At 57.1% G+C, this 25,884-nt stretch overlaps 1 protein-coding gene across 1 annotated transcript in view; it reads right to left on the bottom strand.

Annotated features, from left to right (window-relative positions):
• The window catches only part of RAB11FIP5 (RAB11 family interacting protein 5), a 39,311-nt gene extending 14,010 nt beyond the window's left edge, over positions 1-25,301 (bottom strand). The window contains exons 1-3 of the mRNA XM_062493866.1: positions 24,830-25,301; positions 9,968-10,407; positions 7,642-8,353 (exon numbers count right to left, since the gene is read on the bottom strand). Coding sequence (XP_062349850.1) covers positions 7,642-8,353; positions 9,968-10,407; positions 24,830-25,206 — 1,529 coding nt within the window. The 5' untranslated portion in view covers positions 25,207-25,301. The remainder of the gene's footprint in view (positions 1-7,641; positions 8,354-9,967; positions 10,408-24,829) is intronic.
• Between the last annotated feature and the right edge of the window lie 583 nt (positions 25,302-25,884).

Below are 25,884 nucleotides of genomic sequence, written 5' to 3'. Positions count from 1 at the left end.
CTGAAGGGGAAGGAATAAATAAATTGCTTTGTCAAGGTGCCCAGGGTATGTCCAGCCCTGGGGCTACATCCTGGGATTTTTCCCCCCCCAGGTGCCAGGAGGGATTGCAGGTGGCACTGCAAGATCACAAAGTTGCTTGGACAACTATTCCCACGTTATTGTGCATCCAGCAAAGGCCTCAGCCACATTTTAAAGCACAAAATGCCATCTTGAGGCAAAAGCTGACGCTGGTGATGGTGCAGCTGGTCGGTCCCAAAGCAGGGAGGGCGCTGGGCTGGCAGCACCTCGGTCCAGGAGTGACGTCCCCACTGCTGGCAGCTCCACAGCCCCTTCCTGCATCCTCCTGCTTGGGAAGGTGCCCACTGAAGCCATCCATGCCACCAAAGTGCCCCATCCCAGTCTGGGGGCAGAGAACACTCCTGGAGAGCAACCATCTCCACTCCAGCACCCAGACACCACTGCAGGGAGCTGGCAGCCCAGGGACAAAGAAAAGCCTCGACCCCTTCATCACTGCAGCTGCCTTTGGGGCACACACAGCTGTCACAAAGCAGAGGTGCTGGCCATGCCCAGCCTGGTCCCCACCTGCTCCGTGTGCTCCTGTGCTTGGCCCAGGGAGGAACAGCCAGGAGCTCACCCCAGAACTGCAGCCCAGCTCCTCCCCAGGGGTTTTGAGCTCTGGGTGAGCACAGAAAGTCTCCAGGAGTTTTGGGAGAAGCTGATGGACACTGAGGAACAAACCACTCCAGACTGGCAGCCACTCCCTGCGTGGAGGGAAACCTCTCCTGGCATTCCCAGCCTGGAGATCAGCAGAGGGTAGGATCTTTTTCCCTAATCCCCTCGAATTTAAGCTCCCCACAAGAGGAGAACAGCTGCTCAGGACAGGACCACTCAGCTGGATGAGTTCAGAATGTCCACAAATAGATTTTAACAGGGAAAACCATGGCAAATATTTGTGCCCAGCTGGAAAGGGCACAAGGGAAGGAGACAAGGGAAGGGCACAAGGTCCAACCACCATGATCTCAGGGTGGCTACAAGGGGCACACAGCCCCACCCCACCTCTGCCTGTCCTGCTGGCACTGCCCCCATGTTTTGCTCCAGTTCCCTCCTCAGGGGTGGCCGATGCCAGAGCAACCCCTTGCCCAGACACCTGGAATTGCACTAATCCCCACCTGCACAAGGGCAGGAACAGCATCAAGGCCTCCTCAAACCCCTGAGATGATCCTGTCTTCATTCCCCAGGTCATCATGGAATGGTTTTGGGTTGGAAGGGACCTTAAGCATCATCCCATCCCACCCCTGCCATGGCAGAGACACCTCCCACTGTCCCAGGTGCTCCAACCCCAATGTCCAGCCTGGCCTTGGGCACTCAGGGATCCAGGGGCAGCCACAGCTGCTCTGGGAATTCCACCCTGTGCCAGGGCCTGCCCACCCTGCCAGGGAACAATTCCTGCCCAAAACCCATCCAGCCCTGCCCTCTGGCAGTGGGAAGCCATTCCCTGTGTCCTGTCCCTGCACCCCTTCCAAAGTCCTGATGGGGTTCATGGGGTGCTGGACCTGCTGATATTGGTTAAATATACGCAGGCAGACCTTGAATCCATCTTTGTTGGGTTCTCATTTTCCTCCTTCAACCCCTCTGTGGAAATTTCCTTTCTGCTTCTCCACCCCGTTCCTGCTGGGACCCACTGGGGTTTGTTCGGGGGCTCTTGGCTGCAAATTCCAGGCAGAAGAATAATGGAATGGTTAGGCTGGAAAAGCCCTCCAGGATCATCAAGTCCAACCATTCCCAGCACTGCCAAGGCCACCACTAACCCACGTCCCCAAGTGTCACATCCCCATGGCTTTTAAAGGGATGGGAACTCCAGCCCTGCCCTGGGCAGCTGTGCCAGGGCTGGACAAGCCCTTACAGGAAAAAATGTTCCCAATATCCAACCTGCCCCTCCCCTGGCACAACCTGAGGCCAGGTTTGAGAATCTGTGACTTTCCACTGGGATTTCAAATTGCAGCATCACCGTTCAACCCCGTTCCTCGGGATGAACATCCCTGCTTTGGCACCAGCCTGGCACTGGCAGGAGCCTTCCTCTGCCCCCAAAAATGCCCCTTTCCCACCCACCCACCCTGAGTGAGGGAGGATGCTGGAAGTGCTCGCTGAAAGCAGGAGTGGAGCACGGTGGATTCCTCTAGAGGGAAACCTACACTTGCAGCAGCCTGATGGGAGCAGCTCTTTGCAGCACTGAAACGCTGACTCACCCTCCTCCTCCTCCTCCTCCCTCTCATCCTTCCCCTCCCATTCCCAGCACACGGCTCCGACAGCCAAAATAAATCTCGGGTACCTTCCTGCCCTCATTTATTTGTTTGGCAGCACTTCACAGACGTCTTTGAGCCTCGCAGCAATAAAAAAAAAATAATAATAATAAAAAAAAAAGGAAATAAAATATTGCTGAGCAACCCCCTGATGGAAAAAGTCTATTGGAAACGGCTTGTTTAATGCAGGGAGGTTTCTCCCTCCGGATGCCAGGCTGGATTTCAGGCTGAGGGCAGAGCTCTGCAGTGCCAGCCTGGCTGCAGGAGGGTGGGGGACTCTGCACCACCAGGACAAAGCAGCACATGCGCTGCAAAAGCAGCAGCCTGGCAAGGGCAGGGATGAACCCAGCCCCGGTGTGCTCAGGGGAAGAGCTGTGCTGAAGACCAAGTGCAAAATCCCTCCTAGGAGGGCTGGGTCCAGGGATGTGCCCTGTGCTGCCATTCCCAACCTGCTTTTGGCCCCATTTTCCCACAGACAGGGAAACTGGGGTGGAAAACCAGCAGGATTGAGGTGCTGGAGCATCCTGAAGTAGCTTCAGACCTGGCAGGGGTCAGGAATTTCCTCCCACCAGCATGAGCAGGGCTGGCACAGCAGGAATTGTGCAGGAAGGGGTTGGGAAGAGATGGGAACAGCAGCCCAGGACATTTTTGTACAGGGTGGGAGCACCAGAGGGAAGGAGTCAGGGAATATATTATAAACAGGAATTCCAGAGGTGGTAGGACTGAGTTTCTCTATAATAAATCACCTATAAAATAAATCACCTCTAATAATCTATAAATTATCTATAATAATTATCTGTGCAATAACCACTTTGCCCTTCCCTTGGGCTTCACCTGTCCATCATTCCCATTCAAAAGGACAAATCTTCCTTTACATTCATTTGCTCTCAACCCCCAGTTCCCACTTTCAGGAGCGGGAGTGGGGCTGTGCTTTTCCTGGAAGGTCCCAAAGCACATCAGGGCTGAGCTGGTGCCAGCTCTGGATGCAGCTCCTCACCCTGCCCCGTGTCCATCCTGGCAAGATGAGCCATCAGAGCCATTTTCCAGCCTGGCAGGCTCCTCACACTGCTCCCACTCCATCCCTGGGGCTGCTCCAAGGCAGGTGCAGTGCTGCACTCACCTGGATACAATCCCTGGGCCAGAGCTGGGAGCCTGGAGGCTCCCATGGATTCATCCACAGCATCCCTGCTTTCACACCGTGGCCTTCATCTCCCTCTTCCTCAGGCTCTGCAGCTTCCCAGGCTCTGCTCTAGGAGTCCTGCTAGTTTTGGAGGGGCTGCCACAACATCCATGCTCCATCCCACCTCTGCCAGCCTGGCCAAGGACCCTGCTCCAACCATTCCAAACCTTCCTCTCATTCCCAGCATTTAGCAAAGGCACTTTTTAGGAGCACGTGAGGACCAGGGAGGAACTGAGTCAATATTTGGCCTCACTGCTGGACCCAAGGCTATGGACTGTGGGAAGGGGCTTGAACCTGAACATGGAACTGATGCCCCTGTTTTTATAGGACAGAGCACCATTTCCTTTTTCTCCTGTTGCCAGGCCTGAGATGCAGCCCCATTTTATCATCAGGATTCTCCACAGGAAGCAGGAGCTGCAGAGCTCTGATAACATTGAAGGAAACCCTGGAAACATTTAAAGGATTGTTTCAGCCCCAGGCTTTGCCTCAAATAAACCTGCTGAGCTTCTTCCTTACATACAACCCTTAACCACTGACCTTCAAAACAACAAGCCCCAACCAGGCTTCTATTCAGCAAACACCATCTTCCTACTGCTCTCATCCCTTCCAGAATCAAAGCCTGCAGCTCCCAGGGATTAGCAAAGCCAGGGATGACGAGCAGAGCCTTTGGGGACCTGCTTCCCTGAGGAGCATGAGGGAAAACAAGGTGTAAATAAGGGCTGAAGGCAGAAATGCCCAGTTCTCTCCCCAGTGAGAGCAGGGACAGGTTTGCAGAGTCAGCTCCCACACTGAGGGCTCAGCAAAACCCACCCAGCACACAACAGAACTTTTCATCAAGCTCCAGTTAAACCCAGCCCAAAAGCAGCAGCTCCTTATTTTGGGCTGGGTGTGTTTGGCAGAGCAAGTGGGTAAAATGAGCTGTGCCAGGCTGGGCTTTGCTGCAGGCAAACTCAAATCTCCCTTCTAATTACAGACCTTTTAACTAATTACAGGCTGAGGTCTCTAGGCTAGCAGAGTGACTGATTTTGATGCTTTCTCACCACGTTCAGCTCTGGGTTAAACTTGGCCTATCCAAGGTGGGCAAACAGGTGAGAAGGTGCTGCTGGCAGGAGCCACAAAGTTGAAGTTTCCAGAGCCAGGAGAGCAGGAGGGGAAAAGTGCTTTCTGCAAATAAGTCAAGACTTAAAACTGCTCCATTCAGAGGCTGCTTCTCTCCAGAGCAAGGGTTAATCCAGGTCTAGAAGTGACTGGTACTGAACAGCCACAGATGGGCATCAGAGAACCCCCAGAGACCAGAGAATCTGGAATGGTTTGGGTGGAAGGGACCTTAAAGCCCACCCAGTGCCACCCCTGCCATGGCAGGGACACCTCCCACTGTCCCAGGTGGATCCAGCCTGGTCTTGGACACTGCCAGGGATCCAGGGGCAGCCACAGAAAATCTGGGAATTCCAGCCCAGGCAGGAATTCCTTCCCAAGATCCCATCTGACCCTGCCCTGTGGCACTTTGAAGCCACCAAGCCCTAAAAGCTCTTCCACAGCTTTGACCTGAATCACCAGCTCGGTCCACGAGGTCGTTCAGTGTGAGGAAGCAAAATAAAATCAGAGAAGTCAGTTCTGTGTAATTAAAGTGAGTAATGATGTCCTAATGAACAGCCAGGAAAACTGAAGCACTGGGAGAAGCAGGGCAGAGACAATCCCTGTCCCTGTGAGGATGGACAGGGCCTTTCAGCAGCAAACCACACTCAGTCACCAAATGATTCTTGCAATGCTCCCCGAAGGTTCTCAGCTATCCCAGTGCCAAATCCTGGACACTGGGAGGGAGAAATCCCTTCCCAGCCAGGCAGCTCCAGCACTTCCCCGTCCTGCAGGAGCCACTTCTCCCAGTTCCTACTCTCAATCCTCCCTGCTCCAGTTTAAGATCATTATTTCCCATTCTCAGGTGCAGACTGCACTCAAAGCCCACTCAGATGTTCCTAAACACCCCAAAATAGGGTTCTGTGAGTTCCTTCCCTCCAGACTGTGCTGCTTTGAATCCATTCCTATTTTTGGGAGAGAAAAATCCCAGCCAGAAGAGCTACTGCCACACAGCTCATCCAAGTCTCTCCTCACAAGGCAGACAAAGCTCAGCTCTGGCTGAGCTCGAGATTAAACTGTGAGCACTGAAGTGGATTTTAAAAATCCATGGAGTGGAAACCCTCTGGGAAAGGAGCAACGCTGGGAATGAGTCCAGGAAGGCAGGGAGCTGTCAGAAATCCCAGTGTTCAGCGGCACTCCTGGTGATTATCCACTGGGCTGGATGGACAAGGAACTGAATTCCAGAGGGATCAGACATCCCTGCCTCGAGATCAGTGTCCACTGAGGGTCTGGGCAGGCATGGCCCTCCCTGCCTCCTTCCCAGGGCTGCCAGGAGGGGAAAACCTGCTGGCTCTCACCCATTTCCCAAGGAAAAGGCCCCAGAGAGAGATGCTGAGGGCAGTCCCATCTCAACCCCAAATCCCATCCCATCCCATTATCCCATCATCCCATCCCATCCCTGCTTCCCTGGATGCCTCAGGCACCTGTGGAGTCACTGCCTGGATACAGCAGGATTTTTAAGCCTTGATTTTTTATTCTAGGCCCCAGTCAGCAGGTTTCTTATCCCAAAATTAGAAATAAAAATTAAAAGAATGATCTTTAGTGGGAATACTCTGTCCTTCCTCAAGGACAGGGTGCAGAGACCAGAGTCCTTCAGGCTTATCCACAAATCTTGCCCTGGGAGGTGACACCAAAGCACTGCCAGGGGTTTGAGTCTCCTGGGAATCCTGGAGCCACAGCACGGTTTGGGTGGGAAGGGACCTTAAAGCCCATCCCATTCCATCCCTGCCATGGACAGGGACCTTCCAGCATCCCAGGGTGCTCCAAGCCCCATCCAACCTGGCCTGGGACACCTCCAGGGACAGGGAATGCCACAGCCATCCACAGGGATGCACCACAGCAGCCCCAGAGCTCACATCTGTGTCTCCTGCTGCTGGAACAGGACAGAGCTCCCACATCCTGCCTGGTCCTTCCCAGTGATGGACTTTGGGGATGGAGCTCTGGGCCTGTGGGGTGGGATATTCCTGATATTCCTGACCCAGGGGAGCAGCTCCTGCCTGTCCCAGGGTCCCCAGCTCTGCCTGTACAGCTTCACTAGCAGCATGACACCTTCCCGAGGAAAGGAGGAATGTTGGGGCTGGTTCTGGAGCCAGGCTGAGGGATGTGCTCATCCCTTTGCAAGTTTAACCCACGTGGGAGCCAGGTTATGTGGAATAAACCAGGAGTGCCCTCCTTGTTAAAGAAGACTCAGACTGAACTCAAATCCTTCTGCTGAATAAATTAGGTTAAAGTCAGCCCAGATTAGAAAACCCCTTGAATAAACCACACCTGCAGAGTGAAGCATCTCTGAGTGCTGGTTGTTTGCTGTGGCTGATTTTAACCCCATTTCCTGCCTCTCACTCACAACACCCTCGACCTCTGGACTGCCAGCTCAGCTCCAGGGGCGATAAATTCCTCACGGGAACAGCACAAACACCACAAAACCCCAGGATTTGCAGGGATGAATCATCACACAAAGCAAGAACAGTTAGAGATTTGTAACTGGGAGAAGGGAAGGCTGGATGGGATGGGAAGAGCAAAGAGCAGGGTTGGGATTAGTGACTTTGGGAATATCAGTGATATCTCATGTAACCGAAGTGCTGGTTTGGTTATACACACCTGTAGGGGGGTGTGGGGTTCACAACAAGAATGTGATCCCACATCCCAATATCCCACATCCCAGCCTGACTGCCTGGGTAGCTTTTTCAGCTCATTAAAGGATAATAATCCTTCCTTTGGAGGCCACAGAACCACTCAGTGTGACCACAGCGAGCCTCACGTCCGCCGAGGGAAACCTCTCCACAGAGGGGATCCCTCTCTTCTCCCTTCCCTGAGAGGAAAACACACCCCATATCCAGCAGAGGTGGTTTCTGGCAGAAACCAAGAGGATCCAGCAAAATCCTCTTCCCTTGAGACATTTGAGAGCAAGGAAACAGTTTCCCTGCTCTGACCTTCCCTGAGCACTCCCAGGAGCATCCAGGAGCTGCTGGAGACGGGAATTTAGGGCAGGAATCACCAGCCTGGACCTCCACAGCCCCTTGCACTGACCTGGGTTTCTGAGGGGACTCTTTGGGCTCCTTGGACCCAAACCAGCCGCTGCTCTTACTCCTCTCATCCCCTGCAGCCGAGGTGTGCACGGGGGTCCCTCTGTCCCCTTGGCCTTTTCCCCCCGCGTCGCTCCGGGTGCCCCCATGGTGGAAGAAACCTCCCTTGGCTTTCTTGTCCTCCTTCCTGCTGTCCTCAGCTGCTCTGTCCTTGGCTGGCTCGGTGGAGAAGCCCAGAGGAGCTGCAGCCTGGCTGGGTTTGCCCTCCAGACGATTGCTCTCCTCCATCCTGGCCCTGCCCAGGTGGTTGCTGAGGGTCACGGCTTTGGTGGACACCTTGAGCTCTTCCTGCAGGGCCAGGCTGGGAGGGGATGGGATAAACCTGGGCTCATCCCTTTGCTGAGCCCTCTCCAAGCTGCTCAACCCCCAGGGCACCTCCTGGGGGTCGGGGTGCAGGGGGGTGAAGCCGAAAGCCTCGTCCTGCCTGCGGGGAGCGGCGGGCACGGGCAGGGGGACGGAGCCGGGGGGGACCCTCGGGGCTGGATCCTCCCCGTACACGTGGCTGCCGTTGATGCACAGCGAGGAGCGGGACACGGGGTCCTGCTTGGCCTTGGGGCTCTGCGTGGCTCTGGGCTCCAGCCCCGGGCTGACCTGGGACACGTCGTCACTGAAGGCTCTCTTGTGGCTCAGCTTCGGGGAGGCCAGCAGGTCTTTCACTGGGGAAAGCAAACACACAACAGGTGAGGCTATGGGTACAGCATCGTTATCTTCCACCTGGAAACACCAAAGTGATCTTGGGAAATCTCCCCGGATTTCTTCTTCACAGCCTTTTCCCTGCCGGGCTTTGCAAATTCCTGGAAATGCAGAGCACAGCTGGCAGGTGTGCAGCCATGCAGGGGAGGACCCCAGAGGAGGCTCTGTAAGGTGACAAACCCATTGTCTGAGAGCACCTGAGAGGATCTGAGGTTGATAATGAATGCAAGGAACTCCCCAGAGGCTCCTTAAAGGGTTTAAAGCTTCCATGAATTCGCACTGAACCAGAGAGATGATGGGGCCATGAGCTCCAGGCCACTGCTTGGTGTGACAAGCCAGGAGGGTCCAGTGCCTGCATCTCCATCCCACTGCCTCGAGGGCTGGACTTGATCATCTTAAAAGTCTTTACCAACCTTCACAATCCCATGATTCTGTGACCTTGTGGCTACTGCCAATTTTGGGGGGTAGAAGTCATGAAGAACACAAGGAAAACAACTGGCACAGCTGCTCACCCCTCCCAGCTGGAGATGCTGCTTCCTTCACAGAATCCTGGAATGGTTTGGGCTGGAAGTGACCTTAAAGATCACACAGTTCCAAGCCCCTGCCATGGGAAGGGAAGCTCCCAGTAGCTGCAAGGCTGATCCCAAGGATGATGGAACCAGCACGGGAACACCACCCAGCAGAAGCCACCCGGCCTCCCTGGGGACTCCCACCCAACCTGGAAATGTGCTGTCTGCAGCCAACTGAACCACTCAACTACAGATTTGTTTCCAAGGGAGAATTAATTTCCTACAAGAGCCTTTTTTGTTTGTAAATCACTGCCCTGGGAGTGCCAAGAGCTCAGATTGTTTTAATCACCGGAGCTGCCTGCAAGTTGGAGGAGGCTCATTAGGGACAGCAGTGACCCAGGGCAGGGCAAGAGGTGCCCAGCCCAGGCAGGGACTTCCTGGCAGGGACTGCTCACAGGGGCCGAGAGGGAACAGCCCTGAAGAACCCTCAGATCCTGGGAGCTCGTGGTGCTGGCATATAAAGCAAAATCTGGGATGTTCCTCCTGTCCTGTCCTGTTCAGTGCCGTCACACAGAAGGTCTCGGGGGGTTGTGCAGCTGTCACTAGGAGGTGACATCCTGGAGAAAAGGAGGCTCAGGGGGGACCTTGTGACTCTGCACAACTCTGAGAGGAGGGGACAGCTGGGGAAGGATTTGGGATCTGCTCCCAGGAACAGGGACAGGAGGAGAGGGAATGGCCTCAAGGGACATTTAGGGAAAATTTCTCCACTAAAAAGGCTGCCCAGCTCTGGCACAGCTGCCCAGGGCAGGGGTGGAGTCCCCAGCCCCGGAGGGATTTCAGAGCCATGTGGATGTGGCACTTGGGGACGCGGTCAGTGGTGGCAGTGCTGGGGGAACAGTTGGACTCCATGACCCTTGGGGGGGATTTTCCAACCTAACCAATTCCACAATTCCCCGTTTCTGTGCCTGGGCACGCAATCAGTTAACAGAGCTACAAGGAAGTCTCAAGAACCCCTTGCAAAGAAAGGAAGGGGGAAAACTGAGGGGGGATTATCCCTGATCCTCTTACCAGAGCGCTCGGTGGACAGACTGCCCTGTCTGCTGGGGGATTTGGTCCCCTCGGGGGCACTGGCTGCCAGGCTCAGGCTGGCAGAGGAGATGGTGCTGTCAGAGCCCAGGGAAGTGTTGGACTGGCTCAGGGACGACTTGCGCAGTTTGTTCTTCAGGAAGAAGCCCTTGACTTTGGACTTTTTGCCCCCGAGCTCAAAGTCATCCTCCATGTCCAGGGCTCCCATGCTGCTGGGGATGATGGCAGAGGCTGACTCCAGGTCGTACTTCTTCTTGCCTGTCACCTTGTCCTTCAGCTTCCCAAAGGGTGAGCGCGGCTTGTCCTTCATGGACAGGTCGAACATGCTGGCAGTGAGGTTGTTCCGTGTGAACTGGATGCTCACCAGGATCTCACCACGCTCCTTCTCCTTCTTCCCAGCCTTGGAGTGCAGCTTGTGCCACCTGCAGCCAGAGGGGACAGAAAAGGAAAGGGCCTTGTGTCATCTCCAGGAGAATTTTGGAGGAGATGCTGCTGGTTGGGAGAAAGCACCAGCAGTGTCCAGCACGGGTTTCTCCAGGGAAAGGGCTGGAAAATGTTGGAATTCCCCAGGGAGGGTTGGGGTGCCCATCCCTGAAGGTGTCCTAGGAATGACTGGAGGTGACACTCAGTGCCCTGGGCTAGGGACAAGGTGGGGATTGGGCATTCAGTGATCTGGGTGGGCTTCTCCAAGCTCAGTGATGCTGGGATTCCAACCCAAGTGTCCCAGGTATCACCTAAACTCCAAGTCAGAGACACAAACACCACACACAGAGTGGCACACGGGACCTGACCCCTCCCTGATGCACCTGCAGCTCCATCTCCATCCCTGTCCTTACCCCAAATGCTGCCCCTCCACCAAATAACCTCGAAAACAACACCTCGCTCACCCCTGCCAGACACCAGTGTGATTTTCCAGGGGAAGCTGGGAGCTGTGTTTGGAAAGAGACAAAGCCACTGGCATTTTGTGCTCGTGATTTAAATATCCCAGAGCCAGTGACTCAGGGATCCTTTCAGCAGAGACTGACCCAGAATGGCAAAGGAACTCAGCAGCATCCATTAAATCAACTTTCTGCCAGACCTGCTGTGTCTCACTCCAATAAAGATGCTCAGGTTTGCCTGGAAGTGTCCTTGGATCAAGTGCTTCAAAGGATGATGCATCCCAGGAGCTCTCTGGGGGAAGCAGCAGCTCCAACCCACCCAACACAGCCCCACCATTCCCAGGCTCCTGATTTGGGGGCAATTCCCACATTCCCACAGCGGGTTCATGCTGACAGCTCCAGAAGGAGCTATTGGCCATATCCAGCACAAAGCTCTCATTGATTCCAGAGGATTACTGGGAATGCTTCCTGCTGTCCCACCCCACACAAAACCCATAATGCAGAGCTGCCTGTGGAAATGGAAAACATTGGAAAAGCCTCCAAACCATTTGCTGCACAAGGAAGAAAAAAACCAAAAAACAAAAAAACAAAACCCAGCCTCCCTTTAGGTGGTGCTTCCTCAGGGAATGGCCTGGCAGGGCACGGAGCAGCCTCCGGAATGGGATGGGAGAGGGGTCTGGATTGCTGCCAGCAGGGAGGAACGTGGGACTGGGGACACCAGCACAAGACATGCCCAGAGCCACCCTCTGCTTCTCCATTTCCACATTCCAATGGGGCAGCACCAAACACAGGCCACGAGGGAACTGCTCCTTCCCAAAAGTCACTCCCTTCTCCCCACGGGATGCTCCATCTCTCTGCCAGTCCCAGGCACCACTTCCCAGGGCAGCTGCAGCAGGATGAGCAGGAATCCAGCACAGCCACAGCCCTGATCCTGCCCAGACACAAGTATTAAATGAATTTCTGATTAAAATTCCTCTTAACGATGCACAAGGAAATGTGCAGGCTCAGGACAGATCCTGTATCTCCATGTTGTGCTTCCTGGGACCAATGGGAGGCGAAGACACTTCTGACATGCGTTAACAATTTCCCAGAAAATAAAAATCCCAGTGGTGTCTTACATCCACTTGGAGAGTGAAGTCACCGAGAAGAAATAAAACAGGGAAGGAAAATGGGATGGGATGGGATGGAGGCGGGTGTGACCACGCTGGAATCGCCAGGGTGAGGAAAAAACTGGAATTTTGTCCTCCAGGAGCTCCTGAATTTCTGCCAGGGAAGTTATCACAGCCTGGATGAAGGGAGGAGCTGGGAAAACTGGGAACGTTACCCCACACCCTGGAAGTGTTCCTGCCCATGGGACTGGATGGGCTTTAAGGTCCCTTCCAAGCCAAAGCAGCCTGGGATCCTGTGAAGGGGGCACAGAACCCCCTCATTCCCTGATCAATATTCCAGGTGCACAGCTGGAAGCACCCAGGTAATCCAGCACACAAAGGGCAGGAGGGACAGTGCCTGGGACTCTGCTGAGCACAGACATGGAATTAAATCCCAGTGAATCCACTCCTATTCCCACCACTCATCCCACCCCATCCATTGCCCACTGCAAAATTTTCAGTACCCAGGCTGCAAGCTTGAAAATATCCAGGCACGGGAAAAAAAATTCCATGGAAAAAGGCAGCATTAACCCTTTAGAGCAAGGCACATCAACCAGTGTAGCCCAGAAAAGGCTGAGCCACTGGCAGGGAGCAAGAGCAGGTGCATCAAGATAATTCCCAAAGGATTGGAGGGGAAAAGGCTGCCTGGAACATCCCACAGTGCCTTGTTCACTTTAATGCAGTAGCTGGAAGCAGCTCAAGAGGGAAGGGCTGCAGCAGCCTGGCATCTGGGGAAGGAGAGACTGGGGGGTGGATCATTGCACAGGAAAAAGAAAGAACTCTCGAAAGGAGTTTTTTGTACCTTACATCATCCCATGGGAAAAAAAAAAAAAAACCAAAAAAAAAACCCCAAAAAAACCCAGGGAGAATCTGGATGGATGAACACAGGGAAAGGCAGGAGATCCCCAGGAGGAGCTGGACCAGGCTGGACATGCCCCCAGCACCTCACATTCCCTGTGAGCACCAAAGGGAACTGGGGTGCTGAGCCTGAGCTGCTCCACAAAGCAGCTGTTCAAGGCAAAGCCTCTGCTGTGCTGGGATTCAGGAGCTATTTCTGGTTCCCAAGACCTCATCACCAGTCGGGGCTACACCTCCAACAGGCAACAGGGCTATTTTTAGGCTGAGCTCTCAGTTTATGGCACAGGATGAGAGTTTGGGAGGATTCAGCTGTTCCATGCTCTGTGCCTGGGTTTTTTATGAATCAGCCCCAGTGGAAACAAGAGGTGCAAACTCCTGGGATGCAGCAGGAGAGAGGGGTTGGACAGGGATCAAGCCCCAGACAGCAACACACAAAATCCCACAGCGGCTTTTCACCATGAACCCCATCCCACAGGCCTCAGCTTTCCAAACTTGTTCCAGGATCTGCCCTCAAGGGGTTTCTGGATTGGGGCCACCCAAGGTGACACCTTGGAGAGGAACAGGACATTTTTAATGGGAATAGACAACACACCTGGCAAACAAACACAGGATCCCTTTTCCAGGTGTGAAGGAGCAGAAGTGGTTTACACCAGTCAGACTCTGGAGCGCAGGGGGGTGGAGGGAGCTGGGCCAAGCACATCCAGCCCCAGGGATCCACTAGGATCTGCTTCCTGGGGGTGTTTTGGAGGCCACAGCTGGGATCCAGCTCCTCACTGCACAGGACGCCCAGGACAAGCCACTCAGCTCCAGCCACCCCTCTGAGGGATCCTACCAAGGTTTGGAGGGGTCCCAGCCCCACACAGCCTTTGCTGGTTACAAAATTGAAATTAAAATGGAGTTAAACTCTGTCCCAGAGGCAGAGCTGGTGGATCAGGAGCAGGATTGCTCCCAGCTAAGGAGATGTGCCCTGGCTTGTGCTCCTTCCCTGGCTCCCTACAGCTGGAATGTCTGCAATGTGCTTCCCAGAGGATGGGATCCCCTGGGTCAGCATCCTCTGCTCCATGGGGAGCTGCTCCTTTTCCCCCAGCTCCTGCCTCCTGCCCTGCCAGGTGACATCCTGCTGGCACATGGAGAGCTCAGGGACACCTCCAGGGTGACACCTCCAGGGGATGGAGAGCTCAGGGACACTTCCAGAGTGGGACATCCAGGGAATGGAGAGCCCAGGGACACCTCCAGGGGATGGAGAGCCCAGGGACACCCCCAGGGGATGGAGAGCCCAGGGACACCTCCAGGGTGACACATCCAGGGGATGGAGAGCCCAGGGACACCTCCAGAGTGGGACATCCAGGGGATGGAGAGCTCAGGGACACCTCCAGGGTGACACATCCAGGGGATGGAGAGCTCAGGGACACTTCCAGAGTGGGACATCCAGGGGATGGAGAGCTCAGGGACACCTCCAGAGTGGGACATCCAGGGGATGGAGAGCTCAGGGACACCTCCAGAGTGGGACATCCAGGGGATGGAGAGCCCAGGGACACCCCCAGGGGATGGAGAGCTCAGGGACACCTCCAGGGTGACACCTCCAGGGGATGGAGAGCTCAGGGACACCTCCAGGGTGACACATCCAGGGGATGCAGCTCCAGCCAGATGGAAGGCACAAGCCACAGGCTGGGAAAGTTAGCTTTTGCTAACAAATGTGTAATATAGAGAATACAAACAAAATACACATTTTGTAATAAATGTGCATTCTTCCCCGTGACATCACAGATCCAGCATTGCTGGGTGTGCATCCTCAAAGTGAGGGACCCCAGGATCTGTTATCCATGCACAGGGAAGGCTCTGGAGAGCAGCCGGGGGTGACTGAAGGGGAAGGAAGCAGTGCCTCACCCCAGCTGGGCAGAGAGGAAACCTCAAACAGAGAACTCCCCGGAAAGGGGAAGCTGCTGGAGCCCTGTGAGCTCCAGGGAGGCTCCCGAGGTGTCTGCAGCTCCCATTCCTCAGCTGGCACAGGGATTGGGAGCAGCCACGTGTGGCGGGGGTGGGCACACTCATTTAGGTCAGGGTGGTTAATGAGCACAGCCCAGCTCTCCCAGACCCCTCTCCCCTCCCAAAAACACAGCTCTCCGTGGGAATGTGGTTATGGAGGGAAAGAGACCCCACAGAGGGTGAGGATGGGATTGCTCAGGGCAAACACCTCCCCTTTTCCTCTGTGCTTTGTCCTCCCCTGGACAGTCCAGGGGAGCACGGGGACTCCCCTGCCCCATGAAGCTTTCCTGTGGGTCTCAGAGCTCCAGGTGGAAATGCTTGGGCACTGTTTACCTGTTCACCCTCTGGGTTTGGGAGCACTGGTGGCCCAGCACCCCCAGGACGGGGAAGGATCCCTGGGATGAGCAGGACACTGAGCCAGCCCCAACAGGAAGGCAACGCCAACCTGGCCCAAGGTTTTCCATCACCTCGTCCCTTCCACATCCCCTCTGGAGCAAGCAACTCCTGCAGCACAAAACCAAGCACAGAGCCAAAGCCTCCCCCTGTCAGCAGCGCCCTGGGACAGCATCCCAAATCATCCCTGGGGGGATCCAAACTCATCCACTGGTTTGGGATCACCAACCGACACCAGGATCAGATCAGGAGAGCAACAGGGTATTCCAGGGACATCATGGGTTATTCCAAGGATATTATGGGTTATTCCAGGGATGACCAATTACCTTTTCCCTCTGATGGCTCTGGCTGGGGTCCCCAAAGGATTCCCCTCCAAGCTCCAGCTCAGCTGGATCTCCTGTGCCCCACCAGCCCTGGTCACCACAACCTGGGCACCAGGGCCTCCAGTTCCCCTCTCAGACTGGTCCCAGTGCCTTCCCAGCAGGGAGTCCAAGGGAGTTTCCTCAGGGAATTAAGTCCCCTTGGTGACTCCTGGGGTTCAGGGATGCCCCAGGGAAGGAGGCAGGGCTGGAGCTTCACCTTCCACTTCAGGAGCTTCCCCCAAAGCCTCCCAAAAGCACCAAGCTCTGCCAGGGCAGGTGAGGGTTACCTCAAACCAGGGATTTCCAAACCAGGAATTGTCCTGCCCCGCAGAGCTCGGAGCTGCAGTCGGACACAGACACATCCAACCCAGAGCCAGAGGCTCTTCCCACACTGCTCCAGCCGGGCATGTTCTGCTGATTCATCCCTGCAACAAGGTCACGAGAGCCCCAAGCCTTAAATCAAGGCTCCCTTGGGCTGCCACAGTGACAGAGCAGGGCAGGGCACGGAGAAGCCAGTCCAGGGAAAACAGAGGCCAGCTCTTCTTGGCACAACCCCCCCTGAGAGCCCAGCACAGAAACATTTCCCTGAGCCTGCAGCTGAGGCAGCTGGGCCAGGAGGAAGCTCACCTAGCCGGGAGGGGAAGCACAGGGTGGAAAACAACCCAGCCCCGGGGAATTTTGTGCTTTTTAGTTTGGCTCCGTGTTCCTGCCCCAGCTTTCCCTGCCAGTGCTGTGCTGGTTTTGCACAGCGCTGGTTCCAGTGTTGGTTTTGGATGGCTGATCCTGCCAGGTGATCCCTGCGAGCTGCTGAAAGCACGGATGGAAAATAAACACAGGCCGATTCCCCCGCGGATGGAGCAGCTGAGGTGGGAAGTTCATCTCTCCAAACGTTCCTCCGAGAAGTGCTCACAAACAAAGCTCCAAGCACCAACCCCCAGCTCCTTCCACAGCCCAGCCCTGCTCTCCTGACGGGCTCCAGCTCTGCCAGGGCCAGCACGTCAGCAAGGCAGAGCAGCAGCTCTGTGGAAGGACAGGAAGCCCTGGGCATGGTGCTGGTGCTCAACTGGGACAACCAGGAGGAACCCAGCTGACAAAACCCCAGCATGGAAGGCACCGGCTGAAGGGCTCATCCCAGGCTAAGAACAGAGATATTGTCACTCCAGTGGGACTCAGTGGCAGGAACACCCTGAAAAGCAGGGAAAACCCAGCCTTGCTCGTGTCCCCAGGCTGTGCCCCAGTCAGGGAGCTGCTCCTCCTGGGGCTGGGCTGGGCCCAGAGCCACCCCTTCCTGCTGGTGATGGCATACTGGGAGCACTGGGAATGGTGTGGGAATGGCACTGGGAATGGCACTGGGAACAGCACTGGGAACGGCACTGGGAACGGTGTGGGAATGGCACTGGGATGATGCTTCATGGGCAAGGCACAGAGGCAAGCAGAGGAATGGGAATGGGAATGGGAATGGGAAGGGAATGGGAATGGGAAGGGAATGGGAATGAGAATGGGAAGGCTTTAGGACCATGATAGACACCAGGGATGGAAAGGAGCTCTGAGCCACCAGGACGGTGCTGGCAAGAGAGCATGGGCAGCAGCTTCATCTCAAATCACTCTGGGCTAAGAAAATCTGAGGCTTTTCTCTAGCACAGGATGGTCAGGTGGGAAAAGGGAAGGAGGGAAGATTTAAGGAGCTGTAAAACACCATAAAACATTTACAGCAAGAGTCAGGACGTGATCACCTCAGCTGGATTTATCTGCTCACGCTCCACAGCGCCCACGGCTCGTGTTCTCCCAGCTGCCAATAAACCACCCCAGTGCTCACCCAGTGACCTGAGCTGCCCAGACACCACAAGACAGGGGACAAGGTCCCCGTGTGGCACCGGCAGTGCTGCTGATCCCCTGCCCTGAGCACAGGAACCCAAAGTTAAACCAACAGGAGCCCTGAGCTGACTCTGCGAGACTGCAAAGCACCAGGAGCTACTGCACAGGCTCCCCTGGAGCAGCCACTCCTGGCATCCCCCCCACGGCACAAACTCCATTTGCTGGAAATCCTTTCCACTTCCAGCTGGGAGAAGCACCATGGCAGGGCTTGCACACAGAAACAGCACCCAGAGGCTTGGGAATACCTGTTCCAAAGGGACAGTGACCTCAGGGAAGGGACAGCGACCCCAGGGAAGGGACAGCAACCCCCTGGCTCCACACAGCCTAAAACAGCAGCTACACCAGCTCTGGGAACAGGTCACACGTGGATTGCTCATCCATCACATCAACCCATGCTCAGGAGTGAGTCAAAAATGAAAAAAAAAGGGGAAAGAGTAAAGGGGGTGAATCCTGAGCCCAGCAGCAGGTCCCACCCCTTTATCCTCGGTGGATTTGGCAGGGAAGAGACCCCCTGGAAATGCAGAGCTGGGGAGGAGCCCCCGGAATCGAGTTCCTAAAGCCCCGCCCTGGTCTGGGAAGCCAAATCTTATGTCCCAGCCAGGCTTCTGATGGAGCAGGAGAATTCCATGGCATGTCTGAGCCAGGCACAGGTTCTGACAGCCCCTGGGACAGAGAGAGCAGCTCAGAGGCCATTTCCACCTGGCAGTGGAGAGGATACCAGGTTTTCCTTGGAATCCTCTGCCATGGAGCAGATTCCTCCAGGGACCACAAGGAGCATCCCCAAAAGGAGGGAGAGCAGAGCCCACCCTCCCTCCTGCTCACCAAAACCTGCCAGGGATGACTGGGGCCCTGCAGGGAATCACCTGGAGCAGGGACTGAGCTCAGCTGAACCCAGCCCAGGCACCAGCACCAGCTCCCCCCACGTCTGGAGCTCTGCACCAACAGGACTGAGGAGTTTTCTGAGCTGCTGCAGGTTTTTCTGCAGCTGGAGGCAATCAGGGCCCTGGAAAATGCATGTGGAACAGCAAGAAGTGAGTCTGCAGCTTTTTGGGTTGTAAGATGATGGAGGGTGAGGGGCCTGCACTCTGAGCCACTGACAGACCAGACCCAGTGTGCCAGATTTACAAAGCTGGGAACAGACCACTCACATATCTTAAAAAGCAAGAAAAGCAGAGATTTCCTGCAGGACAGCAGAGCAAGGGCCTGAAACTCCTTAAACCAGCAATGGTTGGTGAAAATGGGGTTAACTGGGCAGGCAGGAGCAAAATTCCACCTGCGGAGCACCTGGGCCCTCTACCCTGGGCTCCCAGCTCGGGGCAAATGCTCACCTGGGGTCAGCAAGCCACCATGGGTGTTATCCCATCCTGGTGTCACTGTGGATGTCACCCCAGCCCTGGTGCCACCATGGATGTTATCCCAGCCCTGGTGTCACCATGGGTGTCATCCCAGCCCTGGTGTCACCGTGGGTATTATCCCATCCTGGTGTCACCATGGGTGTTATCCCAGCCCTGGTGTCACCATGGATGTTATCCCAGCCCTGGTGTCACCGTGGATGTCACCCCAGCCCTCGTGTCACCATGGATGTTATCCCATCCTGGTGTCACCGTGGATGTTATCCCACCCTGCTGTCACCGTGGATGTCACCCCAGCCCTGGTGCCACCATGGGTGTCATCCCAGCCCTGGTGTCACTGTGGATGTCACCCCAGCCCTGGTGTCACCATGGGTGTCATCCCAGCCCTGGTGTCACCATGGATGTCACCCCATTCCTGGCTGCCCTCCATGCCCCCTGCAGCAGAGCATCCTGACCCAGTTTTTGGCAGTACCAGCCCCTCCTCCCCTGCAGCATTTCCACGCCAGGGCGTTTCCTGCCTCAGACACAACACCACCTCAGAGCTCCATTTTCAGCCCCAAACCATCCCAGTCCATCCAAGGAGCTCCCTGGTGCTCCTGGCCACCTCACAGCCCCTCACCAGCCTTGCTGGGCACTCTGACCACAGGGAAAAGGGCTCTTTGCCCTTGGATCCAAACCTCCCATCCCAAATCTATCCCAGAGCAGCAATTTCCTCCCCACCTCACTGCAAGGTCTCTCCCTCTCCTCGGCCTGGGGACAGACATGACAAGGACAGAGCTGCAGGGACTTGGCCTCGGCTCAGGCCCCAGGGGGAGCAGAGTGAGCTCTGAGCCTGGGTGTGAGAATCTCCCCTGGGACAGGCACGAGGAGCCAAGGCCATGCTGGGAATGGAAACGAGCACCAGGTCCCAGGGAGATGCCACAGCCTCATTCCACTGCTAACGATCTCCTGATCTTAATTAAATGAGGGAGGAAGATACCACAAGCACAGTGTGGGTGGACAGAGGTCTAGAGGGGCTGGAAGAGGAGATGAGAGCGGGTCCATTCCACAGGGAACACAAGGAAAAGCGTTTGCCACAGCAGGGAGGGGACAGGACGGGTGAGGGGAAGGGACAAGTGCCTGGTGTGGGGCTCAGCGAGGGATCCCTGGCAGGGATTTGGGACCATCCTTGGCTCTGAGGGACCCCTGCAAGGTCCCAACACACTGAGCAGATGGGCAGCACCCATCACTGGGCAGGATGGGCCCCTTTGGAAAGCCTCTGGATCAGCCCTCTCCTTGTCCCAACCTCCCTGCCCGTGCCAGTGCTGGGCTCACAACCTCCTCCTCTCTCTGGCTCCATGACATCTCCCCCCAAACCCAAGGAATTCTCTGTCCCTTTTCTGGAGCCTTACCCCAGAGGAGCTGCATCGTGACATGGAGCAGAGAAGCCCTGGTAGCCTCAAGGATTTTGGTAGCCAAAGGAAATGTTCTTTGCTGATGGAGAGGGAGGAGAGTCCCACCCTCGGCCAGGCTGGGGATGCTGCAGCCCCACAGAAGCCCAGAGAGCAGCAGGTGCCTCCACAGCTGGGCAGGAAGAGGAACAAGAAGAGGGAAGTGAGCACGGAAGGGCTTTGGGGAAGTTGGAGCTGAGCTAATTCTGCAGAGGGAACAACTCCCCCAGACGAGTCCCCTGTCGCTCCCGGCCCAGGCAGCAGCCAGACAGCAACTGCAAGTCACTGCAGGAAAAGCAGAGCCAGGAATCCTGATTCCTGCTGCACTCACTGTCCCTCGCACCCAGACCCCGTGCTGCAAGGCTCTGGGGTTTGAGCCCTGGCAGGTCGGTGTTTGCACCTTGAACCTCTCCCATGTCCCAGGGAGATCTTTGGGACAGAAGAAAAATGGAATTTCAGAGAGGGGGGGACCAGGGAATGGCAACTAAGGCCTTGCTTCAGCCAGCCCAGGAAATCTTGGACTTCTGCTGCTTCCTCCCACCACCAGCCTCACATTCACACAGCAAAATCAAGGATATTTTGGGTTTCCAGGCACCTCCTGTCCCATCCCCCCCCGGAGTGTCCCCTCCCATGCTGCTCTCCCAAGGGATGAGACACCTTGGCCAAGGGAAAGGTCTCCAGATCCACTGGAGAGGGACTGGGGACAAGGCAGGGAGGGACAGGACACAGGGAATGGCTTCCACTGGGAAAGGGGACATTGGGCTGGGATCTTGGGAAGGAATTCCTGCCTGGGCTGCAATTCCCAGATTTGCTGTGGCTGTCCCTGGATCCCTGGCAGTGTCCAAGGCCAGGTTGGATCCACCTGGGACAGTGGGAAGTGTCCCTGGGACATTGGCAGGAGTAGCTTGGATGACTTTCACAGCCCCTTCCAACCCAAACCACTCCAGGATTCTCTGATTCCATGCAAACCCAGCCTGATGTCTGTTGGATGTCCTCTTCCACTGGAGCATTCCCAGCTCTCCCAGGTGCCTGCAGATGGGCTGGGTGTGGAGGGGACAGTCCCTGGCTCACTGCCACCCCACAGGATGAGCCCCCACGGGGGACTCCAAGGGCATTTCCTGGATGTTGGGAAGCAGAAGCTACAGCTGCCTTGTGAGTTCCCATAAATCCTTCCTTTTCTGGGCTGGATCCTGGTTTTGCAGGGACTGAGCACAGGACAGGGAACTGCAGGATCAGGTCAGGGAGGGAGGTGAGGACCAGGAGATCCTGCCCAGGGTTCCTTGGACACACAGAGGCTCAAGTGCAAAGGGGGAAATGATGCTCAGAGCTTGCCTTGCCTGCCAAGCCCAATCCCTGGAGCATGGGACAAACCCTGGGATGCCCAAAAAGGCCATGAGAGCTCTCAGGCTGCTCTTGTGCAACTCCAGGAGTTGATTTTCTCCTGGCAAAGAACTGAAATGACCCAGACTAAACTGCACAAGGCAGCTCGTAAACACCCCCGGCCTCCCCGGCGGCTCCTTCCCGGAGAAGAGTCCAAGTTTGATGGAACATTTTCCACCCAGCTGAAAACAAGGATAATAATTATCACCGGTGAAGTTTCTGTGCAATAAAAATCAGCAGTGAAATGAGAGCAAGGTCACCACACTGACAATGGATCCTTTGCTGGAGCAGGCTCCACTGCAGCTGGCAGCAGGCTGTGCCTGGGTGAGGATGGGATCCCAGAGGCTCAGCCCCACAGCCCCGTTATCTCCCCAGCCCAGGCCTGGGTGGGCTCAGCAGGGCTGGCCCCGAGGGTGGGAGCCTCTGTTTGTTTTGCTCTTTTTAATCTGGGAATCAAAGTTTCCTCCTGAACAAAGTTGTTTCCAGCAGGGCTGGACCAGACGTTGGAGCCGGTTGGAAGCTCCCAAAGAGCCAGAAGCCCCTGAGTTCCCCATGATCCTCCTCCCACCTGGCTGGACAAGCTCCAGCCCCTGGGATTCTCCTCCAAAAAACAGTGTGGTCCCTCCAAGCTGCAGAGCTGGCAGCCACCCTCGGGACACTGCCAGCTCAGGGCTGGAGCGAGCGGAGGCGCTCAGGGCACAGGGTGAGAGCTTCCGTCGTGTTTTCCGTGCTCACTTCCATCCTCGGGGGCCATGGGTGAAAACACAGTTTGAAAAGCTCTTGTGATCCTGAATGCCACAAGGGGAAGTGAATTCTCCTTATGCAAGCAAAGCTACAGGAAGGGAGGGAAACAGACAGCAAATGAGAGAATCGTGGAATGGGGCGGATCGGAAGGGACCTTAAAGCTCATCCCATTCCCACCCCATCCATGGCAGGGACACCTCCCACTGCCCCAGGTGGATCCAACCTGGCCTTGGACACTGCCAGGGATCCAGGGACAGCCACAGCAAATCTGGGAATTGCAGCCCAGGCAGGAATTCCTTCCCAAGATCCCAGCCCAATGTCCCCTTTCCGAGTGGAAGCCATTCCCTGTGTCCTGTCCCTCCCTGCCTTGTCCCCAGTCCCTCTCCAGCTCTCCTGGAGCCCTGCAAGGGACTGGAAGGTGCTGGAAGGTCTCCCTGGAGCCTTCTGCAAACCCCTGGGCATCTCCAGCCTCGCAGCCCGGATCCCCCCTGGCTGCAGGAGTGGGGTCACAGGATCCAGCCAGGCTGGACATTGCTCCCATGGGATTAACAGCCCCTGACGAGCCCTTGGAGATGCCCAGACCAAGGACCAAGCCTTGCTTTGCACAGCTCCACAAAAACCTCTCCCCCAGGGGCAGGGCTCTGCCCAAACCCCTGCCCCAGCTCATCCCCCAAACCATGGAGTTGTTCCACATCCCCCCATGTCCCTCCCAAATCCTTGCAGTCAGTTCTGGTTTCAATTAGGCCCCAAAAATCCCGACCCAGCTCCTCCAACACCACCCAGCCTCCCGGCATTTGGCTAAGAAAAGCAAAATAAACCCTGGGGGGAAACTCCCAGCCAGAATCTCCGGGGTTACTCATTTCTGCTCCCTGCCCACGCTCCCATTTTAGGGCAGCCAGGAGCCTCCGGGGCTGTGGAGCTGCAGTTTCTCCACGGGAAAAGTTTTTCCAACCCCTTTTCCTGCTAATCCCTGCGTTGCCCTGGGTAGGAGGGCGAGCGAGGCTCCTCTCCAAGCCTGCAGCTTCGGGCAGCAAGCCAACAGAATTCCCGGGATTTGGGGGGCCAGGGAGCAGGGGGGGCTGCTCCACCAGGCCAGCCAGGTCTTCGGGGAACAAAGCCCCCAAAACTCCTTCCCTACAGGAATTCCAGCCACATTCCTGCATTTTTGTGCTTGGCAAAAGGCTCGAAAACATTCTGATTGTTTTAAACCCTTCTGGGGAAGGGCGAGAATCAGCAATTCCCCCCACACACAGGGATTTGTGCTGGAGGCAGCACGGGGTTGGGTCTGCACCCCCAAATTGGGGACCCCCTGTTACAAGCCAGGTGACAAGAGGGGCTGCGAGGGGGATAAACCACAAAGCACAGCTGTGCCACGGCTTCCCAGGAGAGCCAGAGCCAGGGAGAGCCCTGCCAGGATGGACAGGGACCCGGGGCCATCCTGTCCGGGGGGGATGGATGGATGGATGCTCTGGTGTCCAGTCCAGCACGATTCCCTTCCAGGGGGATGGAGGTTCCCGAGCCAGCCCCTGTTCCACGACACCTTCCTGGTGCACCCGTGATGTCCCACCCCTTCCAGCATCTCTTTCCTGGAGCATCCCCAGGCCCTGCAATCCCCCGAGTCCCATGACGTCCTTCGGGGGTCACACACGCCAGCCCAGCCTCGGGACACCCGCCCGGGGCACCACGGGCCCCGTGCCACCCTTCTGCTGCAGGCACAGCCCAGGGATGGTGGATGAGCTTTTTTCCCAGGACACGCCACACCCTAATCCCTGTGGCACGTCCCTAAGGGCGTCCACGGAAGCCGTGATGCCCTTCCTCCTCGAGCACCCCTCCTGGGTACCCAGGGACCCTGCAGGGACACTCAGTGACCCAGTGACAGCCATGCCAGGGCACTGGGGAGTTCCATGTGCCCACCCTGGGTACCCATGGACCCTGCGGTGACACACAGTGACCCAGTGACAGCCGTGCCAGGGCACTGGGGAGTTCCATGTGCCCACCCTGGGTACCCATGGACCCTGCGGTGACACACAGTGACCCAGTGACAGCCGTGCCAGGGCACTGGGGAGTTCCATGTGCCCACCCTGGGTACCCATGGACCCTGCGGTGACACACAGTGACCCAGTGACAGCCGTGCCAGGGCACTGGGGAGTTCCATGCGCCCACCCTGGGTACCCAGGGACCCTGCGGTGACACTCAGTGACCCAGTGACAGCCGTGCCAGGGCACTGGGGAGTTCCATGCGCCCACCCCGGGGCACACAGTGACCCCGCTGCCCTTCCAGGGGTAACCAGGGATACCGTGACAGCAGCCCGGGACACACCAGGATCCCAGGACACCGACCGCGGGACACACGGGCGGTCCGTGTGCCCACCCCGGTTCCCCCCGAAGCCCCACCCGGGTCCCCGGTGCCCCGCAGCCCCGGCCGTGCCCCGCACTCACCGCTCGTCGGGCTCGCGGCCGCGCTGCCGGCCGGGCTCCAGCGGCACCAGGGCCTGGCCCAGGAACCGGTCCATGCCCACGAGAGCCCGGTGCATCACGGTGAGCACCAGCCCGGCGCAGGCCCCGGGCTCGGGGGGCAGCTCGAAGGCACAATCCTCCCTCCACTCGGGGCTGCCGCCGCTCTTCTCGGCCACCGAGGTGCTGTACTTCTCGCGGCCCAGCTGGATCACGGTGTACGCGTCGCTGCCGCCCGCTTTGCCTTTGCCGCCGCCCTTGCAGCGCAGCCCCCGGGCCCGCACCACCGTCACCTGGACGTGTGTGGGCAGCCAGGCCGGACAGCCCTCGGTGGGCAGCGCGGCCGCCCGCAGCAGCGCCATGGCCGGGCCGGGAGGTCAGGGCCGGGGAGAAGCGGCCGGGCTGGGCTGGGCAGAGCAGAGCAGAGCAGAGCAGAGCAGGGCCGGGCCGGGCTGGGCTGGGCCGGGCCGGGCTGGGCTGGGCTGGGCAGGGCCAGGCCCCGCTCCGGAGCCGCCGCTGCCGCAGCGCGAGCGACAGCGGCCGGACCGGCCCCACCCGCAAGGACACGCCCACAACGCGCTCTGGCTCCGCCCCTGCCCCGCTTTAGCCCCGCCCCAACCGGCCCTAGCCGCGCGTTAGCCACGCCCCTTACTCTTTGTCACTCCCCACGAACCACTCGAGCCCCGCCCACACTCTTGACTCCGCCCCCAGTCCCGACAGGCGGGTGGAGGGGGCGGGGCTCTGGGAGCGCAGGGGGCGGGGTTGGGGCGGGGTTGGGGGCGGGGCCAGGGTAACGCCCAGCCCCGGTGCGGCCACACCCATGCGGTCACCCCCGTATGGTCACCCCAGTGCGGTCACCCCGGTGCGGTCACACCCGTGCGGTCACACCTGCAACACGCACATTCCCACGGCACCCCTGGCCCCGTATCCCCCGTGTGACTCTGCCTGTCTGTGCCCCAGACCCGCCACGGGCGTGGTGTGCACGTGAGTGTGAGCACAGGTATGTCCCTGCACAGGTTTGTACATACCTAGGTGTGCCA

Source organism: Cinclus cinclus, chromosome 5 (genome assembly GCF_963662255.1).
Source record: "Cinclus cinclus chromosome 5, bCinCin1.1, whole genome shotgun sequence".
NCBI lineage: Eukaryota > Metazoa > Chordata > Aves > Passeriformes > Cinclidae > Cinclus > Cinclus cinclus.
This window is presented reverse-complemented; position numbering and strand designations above follow the sequence as displayed.